The sequence below is a fragment of the Ascaphus truei genome, chromosome 5 (genome assembly GCF_040206685.1).
Source record: "Ascaphus truei isolate aAscTru1 chromosome 5, aAscTru1.hap1, whole genome shotgun sequence".
Lineage (NCBI taxonomy): Eukaryota > Metazoa > Chordata > Amphibia > Anura > Ascaphidae > Ascaphus > Ascaphus truei.
Genome location: NC_134487.1, coordinates 131947839 through 131966841, shown reverse-complemented (window position 1 = coordinate 131966841; position 19003 = coordinate 131947839). Strand labels below are relative to the sequence as shown.

General features: G+C 49.0%; 1 protein-coding gene across 6 annotated transcripts in view; it reads right to left on the bottom strand.

Annotated features, from left to right (window-relative positions):
- Positions 1-4181: 4181 nt before the first annotated feature.
- Positions 4182-19003, bottom strand: part of DBN1 (drebrin 1) — a 68576-nt gene continuing 53754 nt past the window's right edge. For 3 of the 6 annotated variants that reach the window (XM_075600843.1, XM_075600847.1, XM_075600845.1), the window contains exons 4-13: positions 17215-17289; positions 16656-16802; positions 16492-16569; positions 15785-15936; positions 15127-15325; positions 13834-13917; positions 12954-13062; positions 11697-12340; positions 10292-10394; positions 4182-5205 (exon numbers count right to left, since the gene is read on the bottom strand). In XM_075600843.1, coding sequence (XP_075456958.1) covers positions 5120-5205; positions 10292-10394; positions 11697-12340; positions 12954-13062; positions 13834-13917; positions 15127-15325; positions 15785-15936; positions 16492-16569; positions 16656-16802; positions 17215-17289 — 1677 coding nt within the window. In that variant the 3' untranslated portion in view covers positions 4182-5119. The remainder of the gene's footprint in view (positions 5206-10291; positions 10395-11696; positions 12341-12953; positions 13063-13833; positions 13918-15126; positions 15326-15784; positions 15937-16491; positions 16570-16655; positions 16803-17214; positions 17290-19003) is intronic. The other 3 variants (XM_075600844.1, XM_075600846.1, XM_075600848.1) reach the window with 3 other exon arrangements.

Below are 19003 nucleotides of genomic sequence, written 5' to 3'. Positions count from 1 at the left end.
GCTCCATTTTCACCATCAATACTAAAAGGGGTATTGAGTGCTCACTTTATCCGGGATTCTATTTTTTCAGTGTTTCTAACTATTCATCCCGGGCAACACCTTACCTATACCAATTATTACTACATAAGCAGAGCAAGGGTTCCCCTATTCCCATTTACCTCAGTTTTGTATTAAATAAATATAAACAGTTACTAAATGTTGCAGAACTATGGGAGGCATGCAACTATAGTACTACATTTTAATTAAATAATGGTTAATTCAGTTCTTCAGAATAAATAAAGCACAAACTCCAGGCCTATTGGATCTACAGACAAATGTTAAGTCTTCGCACCCCACCTCCTTTCTTCCCTTACAGCTGGCATAGTTTGAATTAGCAATTCAATTTTATGCAGCAAAATATTTAACGGAGACCTCCAGAGTACTTGCTGACGGTGCAGTGCCATGCTGCCCAAACTCCTTTGTTTCTATAGCGAATGCAGAATGTGGTCTATGGCAAAAACAGGGATAACTACTGACAGAACAATCCATTGCAGGCTTCTCTGGAAGTGAACGTACAGTAAAAACAACAAAGCTGACCGTTTACATTGAAAGATTGCTTTATTACCATAAGGACGCCCTTTGTCACGTGTTGTCAGAAAAGGCTTTTGGGGATGCAAAAGGTGACCAAAAAAAAAAAAAACTTGTCTTGCACGATTGTGTGATGGCTGGAGGGTTGTGACTGCTGGGGTAGTACTATAGTTCTTCACTGCAGCATCCAGCAGACTTCAGGTTAGTACAGAACAATGTTGTGTGTGACATGACAATCTATCACCTGCTCTCTGCTTCTAGCATTAGGATGTGTACGAATAAATTCATGGAAGGTAAACCCATAACTGACTTATGTTGGCCGTTTTATTTCCACTCGTGCATTAGGAAGTAAGAAGTTGCACACGTTGATTGCACAGAGAGAGTAGTGTTTTATATTGTTTTATTAACACACTTCTGACATTATTAGTGGGCGATCCACAGCTCCTACTATGTAAAATGTGTGAGAAGTGGTTCCCGAGTCACTTTCTATAAGCCAGGGAAGGTTTTATACTTCTCCCTGTTATTTTCTCCTTTGCAAACTCAAGGTCCTCTAGGGGGGAACTATACCCATGCTCCCTGGCGTGCATCTCTAAAGCAGCAGACTAAATATGCATGACTTTCAATGTCTAACCCAGGGGTGGACAACTCTAGTCCAAGGGCCACCAACAGGTCAGGTTTTCAGGATATCCCTGCTTCATCACAGGTGGGTCAGTCGAAGACAGCCACTGATTGAGCCACCTGTGCTGATACAGGGATATCCTGAAAACCCAACCTGTTGGTGGCCCTTGAGGACTGGAGTTGGCCACCCCTGGTCTAACCGCTTTTGCAGACACTCCTGGCAGCAATACATTGCAGCCTTTCACAGCTATGGGGTTATAGCACAATAGACTGTAGTATCTGGTATATAGGTATTTAATACTGTGTGGGTCGCTCAAAAGACTAATGGTTATTATTGAAGTGATCTGCAGAGGAATAGGTTGCTTATGTGACCGTCTTACATGGAGGAGGCCAATACACTGCAGTTACGTGGCAGGAACGTGCTACTGTGCATTACAACGGAACATGTCTCTTACAGACTGTAAGAGTTATTAATGCAATGCCTGGCAGGTGCTCCGTGCAGTACAACGGCTAAGGAAACTGCTCTTCTCCGGTTTAATATGGTGCATTTCCGTAACGTGATAGACTTATATTTATCCAGCAAATTGCTGCAATAACCTAGCAAAGGGTGACCGATTAAAAAAAAGGTATTTTTTTTTTTTAAAGGAAAGATACATGGCAATTATTTCTCCTGGGAAAATGTGTACTGGAGTCAAATTGGGATTCCAGTCTCCTCCTTACCTCAGAGCTATGGACCAGTCCAAGTGCTGCCGTAGAACATTCTGTAGTGACACACACCGACACTGGTGGGGAAGCTATTGCAAACCCCGCTCTGCCTCTCTGCATGGGGGCCCTGCTTCGTGACTATACACAGGCCCTGCCCAGTACATGCTCTCCATTAACCTTTGCAAGGAATGAACGATCTGGCTCTCAGAGAATGAAGACGTACACTAGAGATTAAATGCGGAGGCTTTTATTGCTCAGTTTCAGATCCAAGGATTCAAACCTTAACACGGGTGGGCAACTGCAGTTCTCAAGGGCCACCAACAGGTCAGGTTTTCAAGATATCCCTGCTTCAGCACAGGAGAGTCAGCCACCTGTGCTGAAGCAGGTATATCCTGAAAACCCGACCCGTTGGTGGCCCTTGAGGACTGGAATTGCCCACCCATGCATTGCCCAAGGGGCATTGAATGCATCAAAGCTCATATGGCACGGAAGAGGTTTAAAAAGGTCTGAATCTTTAAAACTAAGCCTTAGTAGAAATAAGCGTCCCCTGTTGTATTGCTTTTTTGCAGGGTCTGGTTATCGTGTGCATGATCAGAACCACGGGGTCAATTCATATTTTGCCATGCAATGTCAGTGTTCAGTGCTGCAGCTACAATATCTACAGTAGCAAAAGTGATCAGAACAGTGAGAGATCTCAACTGCACAAGTTAACGTCCGGATCAGCTCTGACTGATTGTTAACATCAGCAGCCTCAGACATGGAACGGAAGGCAGCCACTGCTTCCCGAAAAAGCTATTTATTCGCTCCAGACGCCCCAGATCTCAGAGAGTTGGTCCTTGGACATCTCTGCAATTATTCTTTGCATTTCTACATTTGACTTCAGCGCTTGGTTCGTGAAGAGGCGAGCAACAAGCAGTCGGGGAGAGATACTTCCTTCACTATCAAACTGCTGTTTAAAGATGCAAGCTCTCAAAACTAAACAGGTGTTTCCTATAACTGGTGATGAGGTCATTGTTAAAATACCATTTTGAGCTAGTAAGTGCTATCCCACCTTTAAACGGTATAGGGGAAGGGAAGGTTACTGCAATCACTCACAAATACAGAATATTTAGTGTGTGCATCATCATCAGCTGATGCATCCGCCGGACAAGAATACTTGTCCAAAAACACACTGAGGGAGTCTCACTGATGCTAAACAAAAGCGAATAAAGGAACTGAAATGCCACCTCAATTTTTTTTCGTTGCCACGGAAACAGCACAAGCCAGAATAACACGGAAACATACTTCATAAATATTTCTAATTTGTCCAATTCTAAAAAGGTAATTGCAAAGATTGTACGTGTGAAACATTCCAATGATCTGGTGTCACTAGGAGGCTGTCCGGGAGAAAGCCGATTATTGGTAAATTGCTTTAGCTGTTAAAATGTGAATGCCCAATAAGTGAGAATTTATGTTTAGAGCAAAATCAAATGCCAAGTACTGTATATGGTCTTGTCCAATTCACACTGGAACGCTTCAAAACGGGTCTCTAACACGCACGCGCGCCACACACACGCGCGCCACACACACACACGCCCACCACACACACGCGCGCCACACACACACGGGCTGGTCTTCAGAAGAAAAGTGGTTTATTGATTGATCTGTGTACAATGTTTCGGTCCTCACATAGGACCTTTATCAATAAAGCACTTGCCTTTTGAAGACGACCTGCGAGTGTCCAGCCCTACTAATTGTATTTGCATTCAACACCAATCTCTGAACACCCAGGCAGGACTAAAGCTTTTGTGAGTAGTGCCCTCTGTGTAAATAAAAAAAAATGCAATTATTACAAAAATGTAATTATTCTACAAATATGGAGCGTCTGTCTCTCCGTTCTATGATTGATACTCAACTGTATCCAGTCTGCACCCAAAGTTCACCCAACTTTACTGACACACACACACACACACACACACACACACACACACACACACACACACACACACACACACACACACACACACACACACACACACACACACACACACACACACACACACACACACACACACACACACACACACACACACACACACAATCTACCATCCCCAGAGATTCACAGAACATAGGTTGAAATCCCCTGCAATGAAAGCATGATAAGTTTCTCCATGCTGGAGAAGATTTGAGACTCCTTATTTGTATAGAGTGGACTTATTTTCCAGCACCGGGAAGTTTTCACAGCATATCCAGGTGCCCATATGACCGGATTGATAGAACCCCTCACAGCAGTAAGAAGGGACAGAGATATATTTCATGGTTGGATCCAGACTCCTTTATTAAACACACGAGCACGGTCTGTACAGTGTTGTGCTTTCAGAACGGTACTAAACATGGAAAAAAAAAAAAGGAAGCGTTTGTGGCAGGTAAGAAATGGCAAGGGTGCAAGGAGCCACAGGGGTGGGCAACGGAAGAAATATTTATGTACACAACTTCCCCCCCTCCCCCCGAAAAAACCCTTCCAGCAGGAGCTTCTGATCCAAGAACAAGGCATGTCGCCCCCACATCCAGAGAATAAATAGGAGCATAAAGCAAATGAATGATGTGGAGGGGGAGGGAGTGCTACAGTGGAGGGTATGTCCCCCTGATCCGTTGAGTTGCACAGGGGTAGTTGGGGTAATTATTGCCATATGTTTCTATTTTGTTTCCTCAAAAAAAGCTGCAGGAACGGGTTACCAAGATAAAACTACAACAAGAAAACCTCTCTGCATCCAGCAATCCGAAAGCAAAAAGGCAGTCGGCACAGGCTGATCGAAAAAAAAACATACAAACAAAGAAAACACAGCTAAATAACACTGATTCAAACCAGGCACCAGGTCACTGCTCCTAGCTCTGCAGCAGGAGTTCTGCTCAACCTAGAGGGGGGAATAGCAATCGTAGAAATCCTGTCCCACAGAACAGCAGAGAGAAGCCAGCAAGGATAGGACTGGCCCGTTAGAAGTAATATATAGAAAAGAATAACAGGAAAGCAAGAGACCCTGCCCCCTGCTCCTCACAGGTGACACTAGGAGGTGGGGGGAAGCAGGCAGGGTCTTACTAGCACAGCTCCGGCAGGGGCGGAAGCCTCAGCCATTACTACAATACTTTGTTGTCACACGGCTGTGTCACGTGTTTTTCTTTGTCACGTGTTCTGCACACGTGTGTCGGGGGGTGGGGGGGGGAGGAGTAGGGGATTATTGTGCTGGATTAATTAAGCGCTTTCGCCAAAGCCGCCTCCTTCCTCCTCTTCTTCTTCCTCCATCACAGGGTCCGAATCCCAGCATGTAATGTCAATCTCTGAATTACACAAGAGAACAGTTTGAGGGAACATTATGCAATTACATACAGCGTACAGTGAACACGGTACATACCGAAACCCAGCTCCCATACCTGTACTACCATAACACAGCCCAGCATACATACACATGCAGAACATATGTACTAGACATACAGTACACATTGATGCCTCCTTACACATTCCAGCACATGTACAAGTGCCCTTAACAGACTATGCGTGTGCTGCAGTTAGTAACACACGTGCACTTTAACATACACATATGCAAGTATTAATAATATTGAAGATGCCAAGCAACATACATAAGCATGCCTATTCCAGCACACGTACTCAATATAACATACACGTTCTACACAAATATCATCACAGGCACATGCATACACATTCCTAGGGGCGCACGCACACAGACACACACACAGACACAGACACAGACACACACACAGACACACACACAGACACACACAGACACAGACACCTCCACTCCAACTAACCCCAGATGGTCAGGGGCCGGTACTTAAGGGCGTGCGTACTACTAGTGGGAAGTCTTGTGACATCAGTGGTATTCTTTTATACAAAGTACCCGTGGCAGAGGGACGGAGAAGAACGGCTCATGGGCAAAAAAAAAAAAAAGAAGTGGCTGCCTTCTAACATATTTAGCCTAACTTATACAAACATTTGATTCCAGCGCACACCCTGCAGCACGCTCATTCCAGCGCACACCCTGCAGCACGCTCATTCCAGCACACACGCAGCAGCACGCGCATTCCAGCACACACCCTGCAGCACGCTCATTCCAGCGCACACCCTGCAGCACGCTCATTCCAGCGCACACCCTGCAGCACGCTCATTCCAGCACACACCCTGCAGCACGCTCATTCCAGCGCACACCCTGCAGCACGCTCATTCCAGCGCACACCCTGCAGCACGCTCATTCCAGCACACACCCTGCAGCACGCTCATTCCAGCGCACACCCTGCAGCACGCTCATTCCAGCACACACCCTGCAGCACGCGCATTCCAGCGCACACCCTGCAGCACGCTCATTCCACCACACACCCTGCAGCACGCTCATTCCAGCGCACACCCTGCAGCACGCTCATTCCACCACACACCCTGCAGCACGCTCATTCCAGCGCACACCCTGCAGCACGCTCATTCCAGCGCACACCCTGCAGCACGCTCATTCCACCACACACCCTGCAGCACGCTCATTCCAGCGCACACCCTGCAGCACGCTCATTCCACCACACACCCTGCAGCACGCTCATTCCAGCACACACCCTGCAGCACGCTCATTCCAGCGCACACCCTGCAGCACGCTCATTCCACCACACACCCTGCAGCACGCTCATTCCAGCGCACACCCTGCAGCACGCTCATTCCAGCGCACACCCTGCAGCACGCTCATTCCAGCGCACACCCTGCAGCACGCTCATTCCAGCGCACACCCTGCAGCACGCTCATTCCAGCGCACACCCTGCAGCACGCTCATTCCAGCACACACCCTGCAGCACGCTCATTCCAGCGCACACCCTGCAGCACGCTCATTCCAGCGCACACCCTGCAGCACGCTCATTCCAGCACACAGCCTGCAGCGCGCTCATTCCAGCACACACCCTGCAGCACGCTCATTCCACCACACACCCTGCAGCACGCTCATTCCAGCGCACACCCTGCAGCACGCTCATTCCAGCACACACCCTGCAGCACGCTCATTCCAGCGCACACCCTGCAGCACGCTCATTCTAGCGCACATCCTGCAGCACGCTCATTCCAGCACACACCCTGCAGCACGCTCATTCCAGCGCACACCCTGCAGCACGCTCATTCCAGCACACACCCTGCAGCACGCTCATTCCAGCACACACCATGCAGCATGCTCATTCCAGCGCACACCCTGCAGCACGCTCATTCCAGCGCACACCCTGCAGCACGCTCATTCCACCACACACCCTGCAGCACGCTCATTCCAGCGCACACCCTGCAGCACGCGCATTCCAGCGCACACCCTGCAGCACGCTCATTCCACCACACACCCTGCAACACGCTCATTCCAGCGCACACCCTGCAGCACGCTCATTCCAGCACACACCCTGCAGCACGCTCATTCCACCACACACCCTGCAGCACGCTCATTCCACCACACACCCTGCAGCACGCTCATTCCAGCACACACCCTGCAGCACGCTCATTCCAGCACACACCCTGCAGCACGCTCATTCCAGCGCACACCCTGCAGCACGCTCATTCCACCACACACCCTGCAGCACGCTCATTCCAGCGCACACCCTGCAGCACGCTCATTCCAGCGCACACACTGCAGCACGCTCATTCCAGCGCACACCCTGCAGCACGCTCATTCCAGCGCACACCCTGCAGCACGCTCATTCCAGCGCACACCCTGCAGCACGCTCATTCCAGCGCACACCCTGCAGCACGCTCATTCTAGCGCACATCCTGCAGCACGCTCATTCTAGCGCACATCCTGCAGCACGCTCATTCCAGCACACACCCTGCAGCACGCTCATTCCAGCGCACACCCTGCAGCACGCTCATTCCAGCGCACATCCTGCAGCACGCGCATTCCAGCGCACACCCTGCAGCACGCTCATTCCAGCGCACACCCTGCAGCACGCTCATTCCACCACACACCCTGCAGCACGCTCATTCTAGCGCACATCCTGCAGCACGCTCATTCTAGCGCACATCCTGCAGCACGCTCATTCCAGCGCACACCCTGCAGCACGCTCATTCCACCACACACCCTGCAGCACGCTCATTCCAGCGCACACCCTGCAGCACGCTCATTCCACCACACACCCTGCAGCACGCTCATTCTAGCGCACATCCTGCAGCACGCTCATTCCAGCACACACCCTGCAGCACGCTCATTCCAGCACACACCCTGCAGCACGCTCATTCCACCGCACACCCTGCAGCACGCTCATTCTAGCGCACATCCTGCAGCACGCTCATTCTAGCGCACATCCTGCAGCACGCTCATTCCAGCACACACCCTGCAGCACGCTCATTCCACCGCACACCCTGCAGCACGCTCATTCCAGCACACATCCTGCAGCACGCTCATTCCAGCGCACACCCTGCAGCACGCTCATTCCAGCGCACACCCTGCAGCACGCTCATTCCACCACACACCCTGCAGCACGCTCATTCCAGCGCACACCCTGCAGCACGCTCATTCCACCACACACCCTGCAGCACGCTCATTCCAGCACACACCCTGCAGCACGCTCATTCCACCACACACCCTGCAGCACGCTCATTCCAGCACACACCCTGCAGCACGCTCATTCCAGCACACACCCTGCAGCACGCTCATTCCAGCGCACACCCTGCAGCACGCTCATTCTAGCGCACATCCTGCAGCACGCTCATTCCAGCACACACCCTGCAGCACGCTCATTCCAGCGCACACCCTGCAGCACGCTCATTCCAGCACACACCCTGCAGCACGCTCATTCCAGCACACACCCTGCAGCACGCTCATTCCAGCGCACACCCTGCAGCACGCTCATTCCACCACACACCCTGCAGCACGCTCATTCCAGCGCACACCCTGCAGCACGCGCATTCCAGCGCACACCCTGCAGCACGCTCATTCCACCACACACCCTGCAACACGCTCATTCCAGCGCACACCCTGCAGCACGCTCATTCCAGCACACACCCTGCAGCACGCTCATTCCACCACACACCCTGCAGCACGCTCATTCCACCACACACCCTGCAGCACGCTCATTCCAGCACACACCCTGCAGCACGCTCATTCCAGCACACACCCTGCAGCACGCTCATTCCAGCGCACACCCTGCAGCACGCTCATTCCACCACACACCCTGCAGCACGCTCATTCCAGCGCACACCCTGCAGCACGCTCATTCCAGCGCACACACTGCAGCACGCTCATTCCAGCGCACACCCTGCAGCACGCTCATTCCAGCGCACATCCTGCAGCACGCTCATTCTAGCGCACATCCTGCAGCACGCTCATTCCAGCACACACCCTGCAGCACGCTCATTCCAGCACACACCCTGCAGCACGCTCATTCCACCACACACCCTGCAGCACGCTCATTCCAGCACACACCCTGCAGCACGCTCATTCCAGCACACACCCTGCAGCACGCTCATTCCAGCACACACCCTGCAGCACGCTCATTCCAGCGCACACCCTGCAGCACGCTCATTCCACCACACACCCTGCAGCACGCTCATTCCAGCGCACACCCTGCAGCACGCTCATTCCAGCGCACACACTGCAGCACGCTCATTCCAGCGCACACCCTGCAGCACGCTCATTCCAGCGCACATCCTGCAGCACGCTCATTCTAGCGCACATCCTGCAGCACGCTCATTCCAGCACACACCCTGCAGCACGCTCATTCCAGCGCACACCCTGCAGCACGCTCATTCCAGCGCACATCCTGCAGCACGCGCATTCCAGCGCACACCCTGCAGCACGCTCATTCCAGCGCACACCCTGCAGCACGCTCATTCCAGCGCACACCCTGCAGCACGCTCATTCCACCACACACCCTGCAGCACGCTCATTCCAGCGCACACCCTGCAGCACGCTCATTCCACCACACACCCTGCAGCACGCTCATTCTAGCGCACATCCTGCAGCACGCTCATTCTAGCGCACACCCTGCAGCACGCTCATTCCAGCGCACACCCTGCAGCACGCTCATTCCAGCGCACACCCGGCAGCACGTACATTCCAGTGCACACCCTGCAGCACGCGCATTCCAGCGCACACCCTGCAGCACGCGCATTCCAGCGCACCCTGCAGCACACGCATACACCCTGCAGCACACGCATTCCAGCACACAAACCGAGCACACACACACACTGCAGTACGCGCATTCCAGCGCACACACACACACATTCCAGCGCACACACTGCAGTACGCGCATTCCAGCGCACACACACACACATTCCAGCGCGCACACTGCAGCACGGGCATTCCAGCACAGACTGTACATTCCAATCCATGCACTATTTATGCAGTGTGCACACATTACATTGTCCGACCCCCTCATCATGTTCACACAGTTGCAGCCTCACCTGGTGGCTTGTTGTAGAAAACTGGGGGTGGAGCTTTTGCAGACATTTCTTCCGACTGAGCAAAATCCTCATCCTGCGATTGGCTGAAATATCCTTCGCTTGGCTGGAATGCAAGAAGACAAATGTCTGGACTGGAAGGATGCCGCTGGATTTCATTTGTGACATGGAATTTATAGCAGCTGAAATGTGTTGAAATGAATTACCCATTCTATGCACTTTTACCCCTACATGCAAAACCTCTCAAAGCTGCAGTCCAGGAAATATCCTACGTGGAGTTTTTTTTTAAAATAAATCAGTTCTGCACTATCAGAAAATACTTGTAGCATTTTTTTTAAACAACTCTGAAACGACATTTTTAATGTACTATAATGTAACAAACCTTTTTTGTTTCTATAGCAACCATTTACAAAGCCACATCCCCTTTCACTTCTGAAACTGGCTCTTGCACACCCCTTTGAGCCCTGCCCTCTCTCTAGCAGTGCACCAATTATATCTAGTGACTGCCAGGTCACATGATCTTCCCCACAAAACTTTGCATCTTTGGACCTCTTCTGCTGCACTGACAGCCATCTAGTGAACTCGAGCCGAATCTTCGCCGATCGATCACAGGAGAAAGGATCGATTGGCAACTTGGCTAATTACTTATTATGTGGATTGTATTGATGCACATATTAAAAGGGGAATATATATATATATATATATAATATATATATATATATATATATATTAGCCTGAGCTGCTGCTTTAAAGCTTCTAGAACAATACAGGAATAATGGGAGTCTTCTGCATACAGTATTTAATTGATTTGCATTGGGCCAAGATATTTCTTTATACTTTCGCCATGAAAATATGTTATTTTCCAGAAAATGATGAGGAAGTCTTCATCATAAACAGATCAATATGACTTCTTCTGCTTTTGCTAGAACCACATAAACCTGTGCTCTTTCCCTGTGTCCTCAGTAGCGCCAGCCTTTTACACAGTTGCACCAATACAAAGATAGGTCAGCACTGTCCAAGGAGTCAGCGTAATTAGCAATGAATCTCAATGCACTGCAGCCTCTGCTGCTTCCAGAGTTAAAAAAATAACAAACATATTAAAGTTGGCTGCCGTCTGACTTGTGTACAAACTCCTGGTCTCCATAACATTGTTCTGAGTAGCACTTTCAAATCGGCAAATACAGACAAAGTTATGAAAAGGGCACATCCTGCCTTAAAGGTAAAAATAAAATAAGGGAGTACAAGGAACCCAATGGCTGTAGGCCACAACCAACTATATACAGCCTTGCCCACCAATAACCAAATATCTGAGCTAACAACTTTGACCCTTCCATCGCACTGAAACACTCCCCCTGCCAGAAATCTACTCCACATCACCCCATTAGCCTCCTGATACACCCCGTGTCACCTGTGCCCCCTCTCTTTGTGGCATCTCCCCATTGGTCAGCAGTGAGTCTGTGAGCTCGGGCTGGTGGCAGGAGGCTTCCTGCAGTGCATGCTGGTAGCTCAGAGTCATCTGGTGTGGCCCCTCAATATGAATGATGCTCTGAGGGTCCTCCTCAGCCTCCATGTCGCAGAAGGTGGGGGGAGGCTGCGGTAACTCCTCAAAGTTCAGGAGGTTTTCATCTGGGTTAGGAGGGCAGGCCTCTGTCTCCGCGAGGGTCTTCTGCTCTACGTGGCTGTCCCCCTGGGAGGTCGCCAATTTTCCATCCGCCCAGGCGGAGTCCTGTGGCTCCTCGTTCTGCCACAGATCCAGTAGACTTGGAGCCTCTTTTGTCGGGGGTGGATGCACATCTGACATAAGGTCAACCTCCCCCAGCTCCATAACCGTTTCCTCTTCACTCCCTGTCAAATGGGGTGCTGCTGGGAACCCCCCGTCCTCCTCTCGTGTCTCCATGAACACGACATCCTCCGTGAGTCCCTGAGGGGTCCAGGCACTATCCTGCATGGGGGTCTCAGAGTTCAGGGCCTTGTCCCACTCTTCACCCAGGCTGCTGCGACGTTCTGTATCTGGAGAGCGGGGCGGTCCTGCCTCGGAGGAGCTTCTCACTGCTGTATGTACAGGAAGGAAAATGAGGGACATGTTCACAGGATAGAATAAAACCAAACGTAACTAACAAACAAGAATGAAGAAAGCTTCATTTACATAGAAAGTTAATTCAGCATTTTAACATTTATTTCATTATTCAAGATATGTTCATCTGCTCTACCAAAGTCCCAAAATCCGAGTCCAAAAACCTCAATAGAAGTTGAAGGAAAGAGGTCAGACTCCTGGGGGCTCCTACTTTGAGGCTTATTTTACTGGAATCAGGAGAAACCCCTCCTTGACGGCTGGCTTTATGGCATGGACGTGTACCTAAAAGATTTCTATGCATGCTGAAGCATATACTGCAGTACTAAAGGAAAAAATATATAGGACCTTTACCCGCCCTCACTTCCATTGCAAGTCTATGCATTGGAGGTCCCTATGGCAGCCAAGATGCTACAATCACAGCTGTTCCTCACATCCGCAGACGTGGATTTGGGTTAAAGGACTAGGGACTCCAATAGAGGTTTCTACTCTTGAGTAGATGTAGCACTAGTTATAGGGCATGGTGTGTGTGTCTGTGTGTATGTCCTTGGATGTACAGACCCCCACCCGTCTCACTCCTCCTCCTCCACTCACCTGTCCGAGGGGTCAGGAAGGAAGAGCTGCACTCGGAAGTGGCTCTTTCCTGCTGTTTAAAGAATTCCCGCGGGTTCTCTGTGCGCTGAGCAATGATCGCTGCAGCTTCCTGCCATTGGAGGAAGAGAAGAAGTGGTAGTTAGTGCAGGTAACAAGCACAGTGATTTTTTTTGGAGGCTGTATTCCAAATCAAGTCATCAAAACACGCCATTCACTGTCTTTCAGGTGCATTTGATGGTGTGAGACATTGTGCTCCAGTGTTTAAGTGAATCAACCACTTACATCAGAGTCCAGTAAGTGATCCGTTATCTTGTAACGTTGCACCCAACATTAAGTGCACTTCTAAATAACACACATGTGGAATAAGAGTGCTCGCAGTATCCTAGGGGTGTAACTAGGAAGAAAGGCAATGCAACACACACACAGGAAACATGAGAAATGAGACTAAGAGAAATCAAATGCATGTGAAAAATCAACGGAAGGTAAAACAGAGAAAAATATAGAATGTCAAATAATTGAATATGGTTATAGATGTAAAGATTGTGAGTACAGCGCTATGCACACACTACTCAAACAGCGCCGCGTTCCACATTCACAGAATAATGTGTACACACGCACGGCTCAGGTGCACATTCAGAAGATAACTATGCACACTCACAAACAGGGCGTACACACACACACACACACGTATTCCAGGGCATCCTGTGGACGTAGCCATCGTGTGAACGTATTGAGTGTGCATACAATATACACGATTTGTTGCGTTTATGCACCTGGCAGTCCTTTGCTTGCACAAAAGGTGCGTGACTTTGCATATAGCATGTAGTATACAGGCCAGAAGCTGCTTTGCCAAGAAATCTGTATATGACACCACTCTTACCTCCACTTCAGTTTCTGTCTTCTTCAGGTCTATGCCCTCCACGTTCTCCTTCTGATCCCCCTGGTGAGGCACAAACACACGGTCCTATTAATAATGAATGTATGGCTTTATTTATATAGCGCCATTAATGTACATAACGCTTTACAGCAGTAATATACGTGATAATCATATAAATAACAAATAATATAAATAACACATAAAGGGGAGAAGTGATGCAGACATAAAAAATAACATTTAGAAAAAGGAGTCCCTGCTCGGAAGAGCTTACAATCTAATATGTTGGTAAGAAGAACGTACAGAGACAGTAGGAGGGCATTCTGGCAAGTGTGTCTGCAAGGGGCCAAGGTTAATGTATGAGGTGTATAATATCAGCCATGGAGCTACTCGTATGCTTCGTTAAGCAGGTGTGTTTTGAGTTGGGCCTTAAATGTGGATAGAGAGGGTCCTAGTCAGATATTGAGGGGAAGGGCATTCCAGAGGTGTGGGACAGTCAGTGAGAAAGGTTTAAGGCGGGAGAAGGCTTTAGATACAACGGAGGTAGAGAGAAGACATCCTTAAGCAGAACTCAAGAGTCAGGATGGTGCATAGCGAGAAATTAGGGCTGAGATGTAAGGAGGGGCAGAAGAGTGTAAAGCATTAAACGTGAGGAGAATTGAGTGTGTGATACGGGATTTGATAGGAAGCCAGGAGAGGGATTTCAGGAGGGGAGACGCAGAGACAGATTTAGGAAAGAGTAGAGTGATTCTGGCAGCAGCATTTAGGATAGATTGTAGGGGAGACAGGTGAGAGGCAGGAAGGCCAGACAGGTGAGAGGCAGGAAGGCCGGACAGCAGGAGGTTACAGTAGTCGAGACGGGAGAGAATGAGGGTCTGTGTCAGAGTTTTAGCAGTCGAGCAAAAGAGGAAAGGACGTATCTTTGTGATATTGCGGAGGAAAAAAATGATAGTTTTTTGCTACCTTTTGAACGTGAGAAGAGAATGTGAGAGGAGTCGAGTGTGACCCCCAGGCAGCGTGCTTGGGATACTGGGTGAATGATAGTACTTCCAACAGTAATGTGGAAGGAGAAAATAGGGCCAGGTTTGGGAGTCAGTATGAGGGGCTCAGTTTTTGCCATGTTAAGTTTAAGGCGTCGGAGGGCCATCCAGGATGATATCACAGAGAGACATTCAGAAACTTTGGTTTGTACAGAAGGTGTAAGGTCAGGGGTAGAAAAGTAAAATTGTGTGTCATCAGAATAAAGCACTGCAGGCAGAGTACTAGGGGGTTGGAGCCCTAAACCTACAAGATACTCACAAATATTGAGTTGCTCTGTAGCCTTTGTTTCGCCTCCTCTGCCTCCTCACTTTGTAGCTTCTTCCTATCAGCGACAAGACAACAGTAATCACTGCTACGGGCTTCACAGAAGGAGTGCCATGTTGAGAGAATCGGTCCCATCTTGGCAGTAATACAGTGTGAAGCAATTTGGAGTAGATTACCGGATGCACAGGGACCACTGAAATGTTGTCACAGTGGTAAAAATTCGTAAACAAAACAATCATTTTTTTAATTACTTCCAACTTCCCTTTTACTACCACACATGCTATCCTATTATTCCCTTCTTATCCCCTCTGCCTTGTGAGCCTTTATTTAGATAAGCGCTCAGCAGTCGCGCTAATGCAACTACATGTTCATGATGCAGAAACTGAACAAACAGCGGCAACCATTTAATGCGAGTTATAAAAATGTTTAAAGAAATCGCATGTTTTCCCCTCACAATAGTTTCATCCCTTTTACATTAAACCGCAGTCTTAATTGCTCGACACTAGATACCATCATTTTATTATCTGCCATTGTCAGTATATTTGTGATACTTTCCACCCCCGAAAAACAGACCCCCCTGATTAATTTACGTGACAGTAGACATGTACCCATATAGTCCTCCCCCATACTGCCCAGCCGCCCAGCCACGTACCTGTGCTCTTCTATTTCCTGCTCTCTCTCCTGGTAACGCTTCTCGCGCTCCTCTTGCTCTTTGCGCTCCTGCTCCATGCGTTCCTGCTCAAAGCGGAGCCGTTCCTCTACGGCTTTCTGTTTCTCCTCCTGCTTCCTTTCCTCCTCCTCCCGCTGGCATCACACAGGGACACACAAAGAAATGGGTGAGGGCGTGAGGGCGTGAGGGCGCGCGGGCAGAGCGACAGGAAAGATGTGGAGCGAGGTAGAGAAGGTTCAAATGTAGGGAAACTCGCAAAGGGAGGGAGCAAGAAAACAAACAAGCAGCAGGAAGAGAGTGAAAGGAAAGAAAGGAGAAGGCACATAGAGTGTCCGAGAGATAGTAAGCAGTGAGGGAGCAGGAGAAGAGATGCAAATCGAGAGGCAAGGAACAGAAAGCACACAGATGTAAGACAGACGAATGGTACAGGCAAAAATCAGACTGTGTACAGATATGAGGCAAAGGGAGCAAAAAAAAAAGCCATTCTAGACCAAGAAATATAAAATCGCACAGAACATAGAGGCAGAGGCGGCACATACATGGAAGTGAGCTCGAGATGGACAGTTCTAAAACTATAGATGGTATAAATGAGAGGAGACGCACAGACAGGATAAAGGCAAGCAATGCTCACATCAATGACAGACTGAGGCAGATCAAAAGCATGCAGAGGGACAGAGGGATCTCGTTACCTTGGCCTGCTCCCAGAACTGCTCCCTGTTGATGCGTTTCATTTCCACAGCTGCATCGGTCTTCTGGTAAGTGGTTCCCTGCGAAGGTCACACAATGAGATGGGCATTCCCGGAGGAAATACACCCTCTGCCACCCTGGTCTGTATACACAGCCCCTTGCTTACCACAGGATCAGTCTGTCCTTCCTCTTTGAGCTGCAGCCGCTGCAGGACAGGACTAGACAGTCGTCCAGAGCCATTGGAGAGACGTTGATTGATGGCCAACGGCTCTATGTCATCCACACTGCTGGCGTTCACAATGACATCCACTCCCTGTGAAATAAGATGCCACAAAAAGGAGCAGGAAAAGGGTGATTGGGGAGGACAAAGCACATCAGAAATATGGGTCCAACATTCGGGTAGGGGACAGGGGACGGGAAATGAGTTGGCTGGATTAACTATGTCTAACAGAGGCAGCAGTGGGGGAATATGGGCAGAATGCAGAACAGCATTTATAAGGCAACAGACCTTCCTGTTATCCATCTCCTGCTTCAAGACTTGCATTCAGAGCTCAAACAAACGTGCATTTCAATCCATCGTGGTAGGCTTCCTACTAGCCACTTGCCCTCCATAAATAGATCTTATACAACCCTTTGGCAGCCAGAGAGGACTGCAATACATTGGAAGCCAAGGGGTTAACCCAATTTATACTCCGCTCCAAGCATACAGCGGTAAGGCATCTCACCTGGAAAAAATCTGCAATCTGGGCAACGTGACTGGCACAGGCACATTTCCTGGCATCCGGGACATCTTCACCCACCTGAGGAAGACACGGGGGCATTAGAGCAACATGCAGCCCCTTCCCAACACCCCATTCTTCCATTCACACACGGCTCGCATGTGCCCCGCAGTTACCATGTCTATGTGCATAACTCTGCTCTACAGGGATTAGGCGAAATGACACCGTTATGGTTTAATATCGAAGCCACAAACATAAAAAAATACATTGTACGACATGACAAAAATGAGCAGTGGCCTAGTAGTTCTTGCTTGAAAGGGAGAGAATTGTGTTCCAAAACCCAATGCACTCTCCCTGTGACTTATGGGTAAAACATTTTACCATCTTCCAAACACCAAAATCCCTTGTGATGTGAGATCAATAGACTCCGGCCTACTGGCCATTTATTCATTTCTACTTTCCCACCAGGAGAAAACCAATGTTCTCACACGGTTATTCCCACACACAGAGCTGCATGCAACCGTGCCAAATACTGCCGCAGCTACTGTGCCACCAGGGGGCAGCAGTGTCACTGCACATCACTCACACTCATTGCACTCCAACACTGACAGCGCTCGGGACCCACTTCCCCCCGCCCCCAAGCTACTCCCACCTTCTCCCAAACCTGCCACGCCCTGCCTGAGAAATGAGTGGACCTAAAATAATTATCACAATGAAGTGTGATTATTTTATTGGGACACACTCTAAAAAGAAAACAAATCTATTTTCTTTAATAAATTGCTCCCCCCTTTTTCACTGTAGCGCTTCATACCTTACATACCGGAACTGCTTTTGGACGATGCACCAAGTAACGGCTGTACCCACAGTGTACTGTACTAAGTAACGGCTGTACCCACAGTGTACTGTACTAAGTAACGGCTGTACCCACAGTGTACTGTACTAAGTAACGGCTGTACCCACAGTGTACTGTACTAAGTAACGGCTGTACCCACAGTGTACTGTACCAAGTAACGGCTGTACCCACAGTGTACTGTACTAAATAACGGCTGTACTATACTAAATAACAGCTGTACCCACAGTGTACTGTACTAAATAACGTCTGTACCCAGTGTACTGTACTAAATAACGGCTGTACCCACAGTGTACTGTACTAAATAACGGCTGTACCCACAGTGTACTGTACTAAATAACGGCTGTACCCACAGTGTACTGTACTAAGTAACGGCTGTACCCACAGTGTACTGTACTAAGTAACGGCTGTACCCACAGTACTGTACTAAATAACGTCTGTACCCACAGTGTACTGTACTAAGTAACGGCTGTACCCACAGTACTGTACTAAATAACGTCTGTACCCACAGTGTACTGTACTAAGTAACCGCTGTACCCACAGTGTACTGTACTAAATAACGGCTGTACCTACAGTACTGTACTAAATAACGGCTGTACCCACAGTACTGTACTAAATAACGGCTGTACCCACAGTGTACTGTACTAAATAACGGCTGTACCCATAGTACTGTACTAAATAACGGCTGTACCCACAGTGTACTGTACTAAATAACGGCTGTACCCACAGTACTGTACTAAATAACGGCTGTACCCACAGTGTACTGTACTAAATAACGGCTGTACCCACAGTGTACTGTACTAAATAACGGCTGTACCCACAGTGTACTGTACTAAATAACGGCTGTACCCATAGTACTGTACTAAATAACGGCTGTACCCACAGTGTACTGTACTAAATAACGGCTGTACCCACAGTACTGTACTAAATATTGGCTGTACCCAC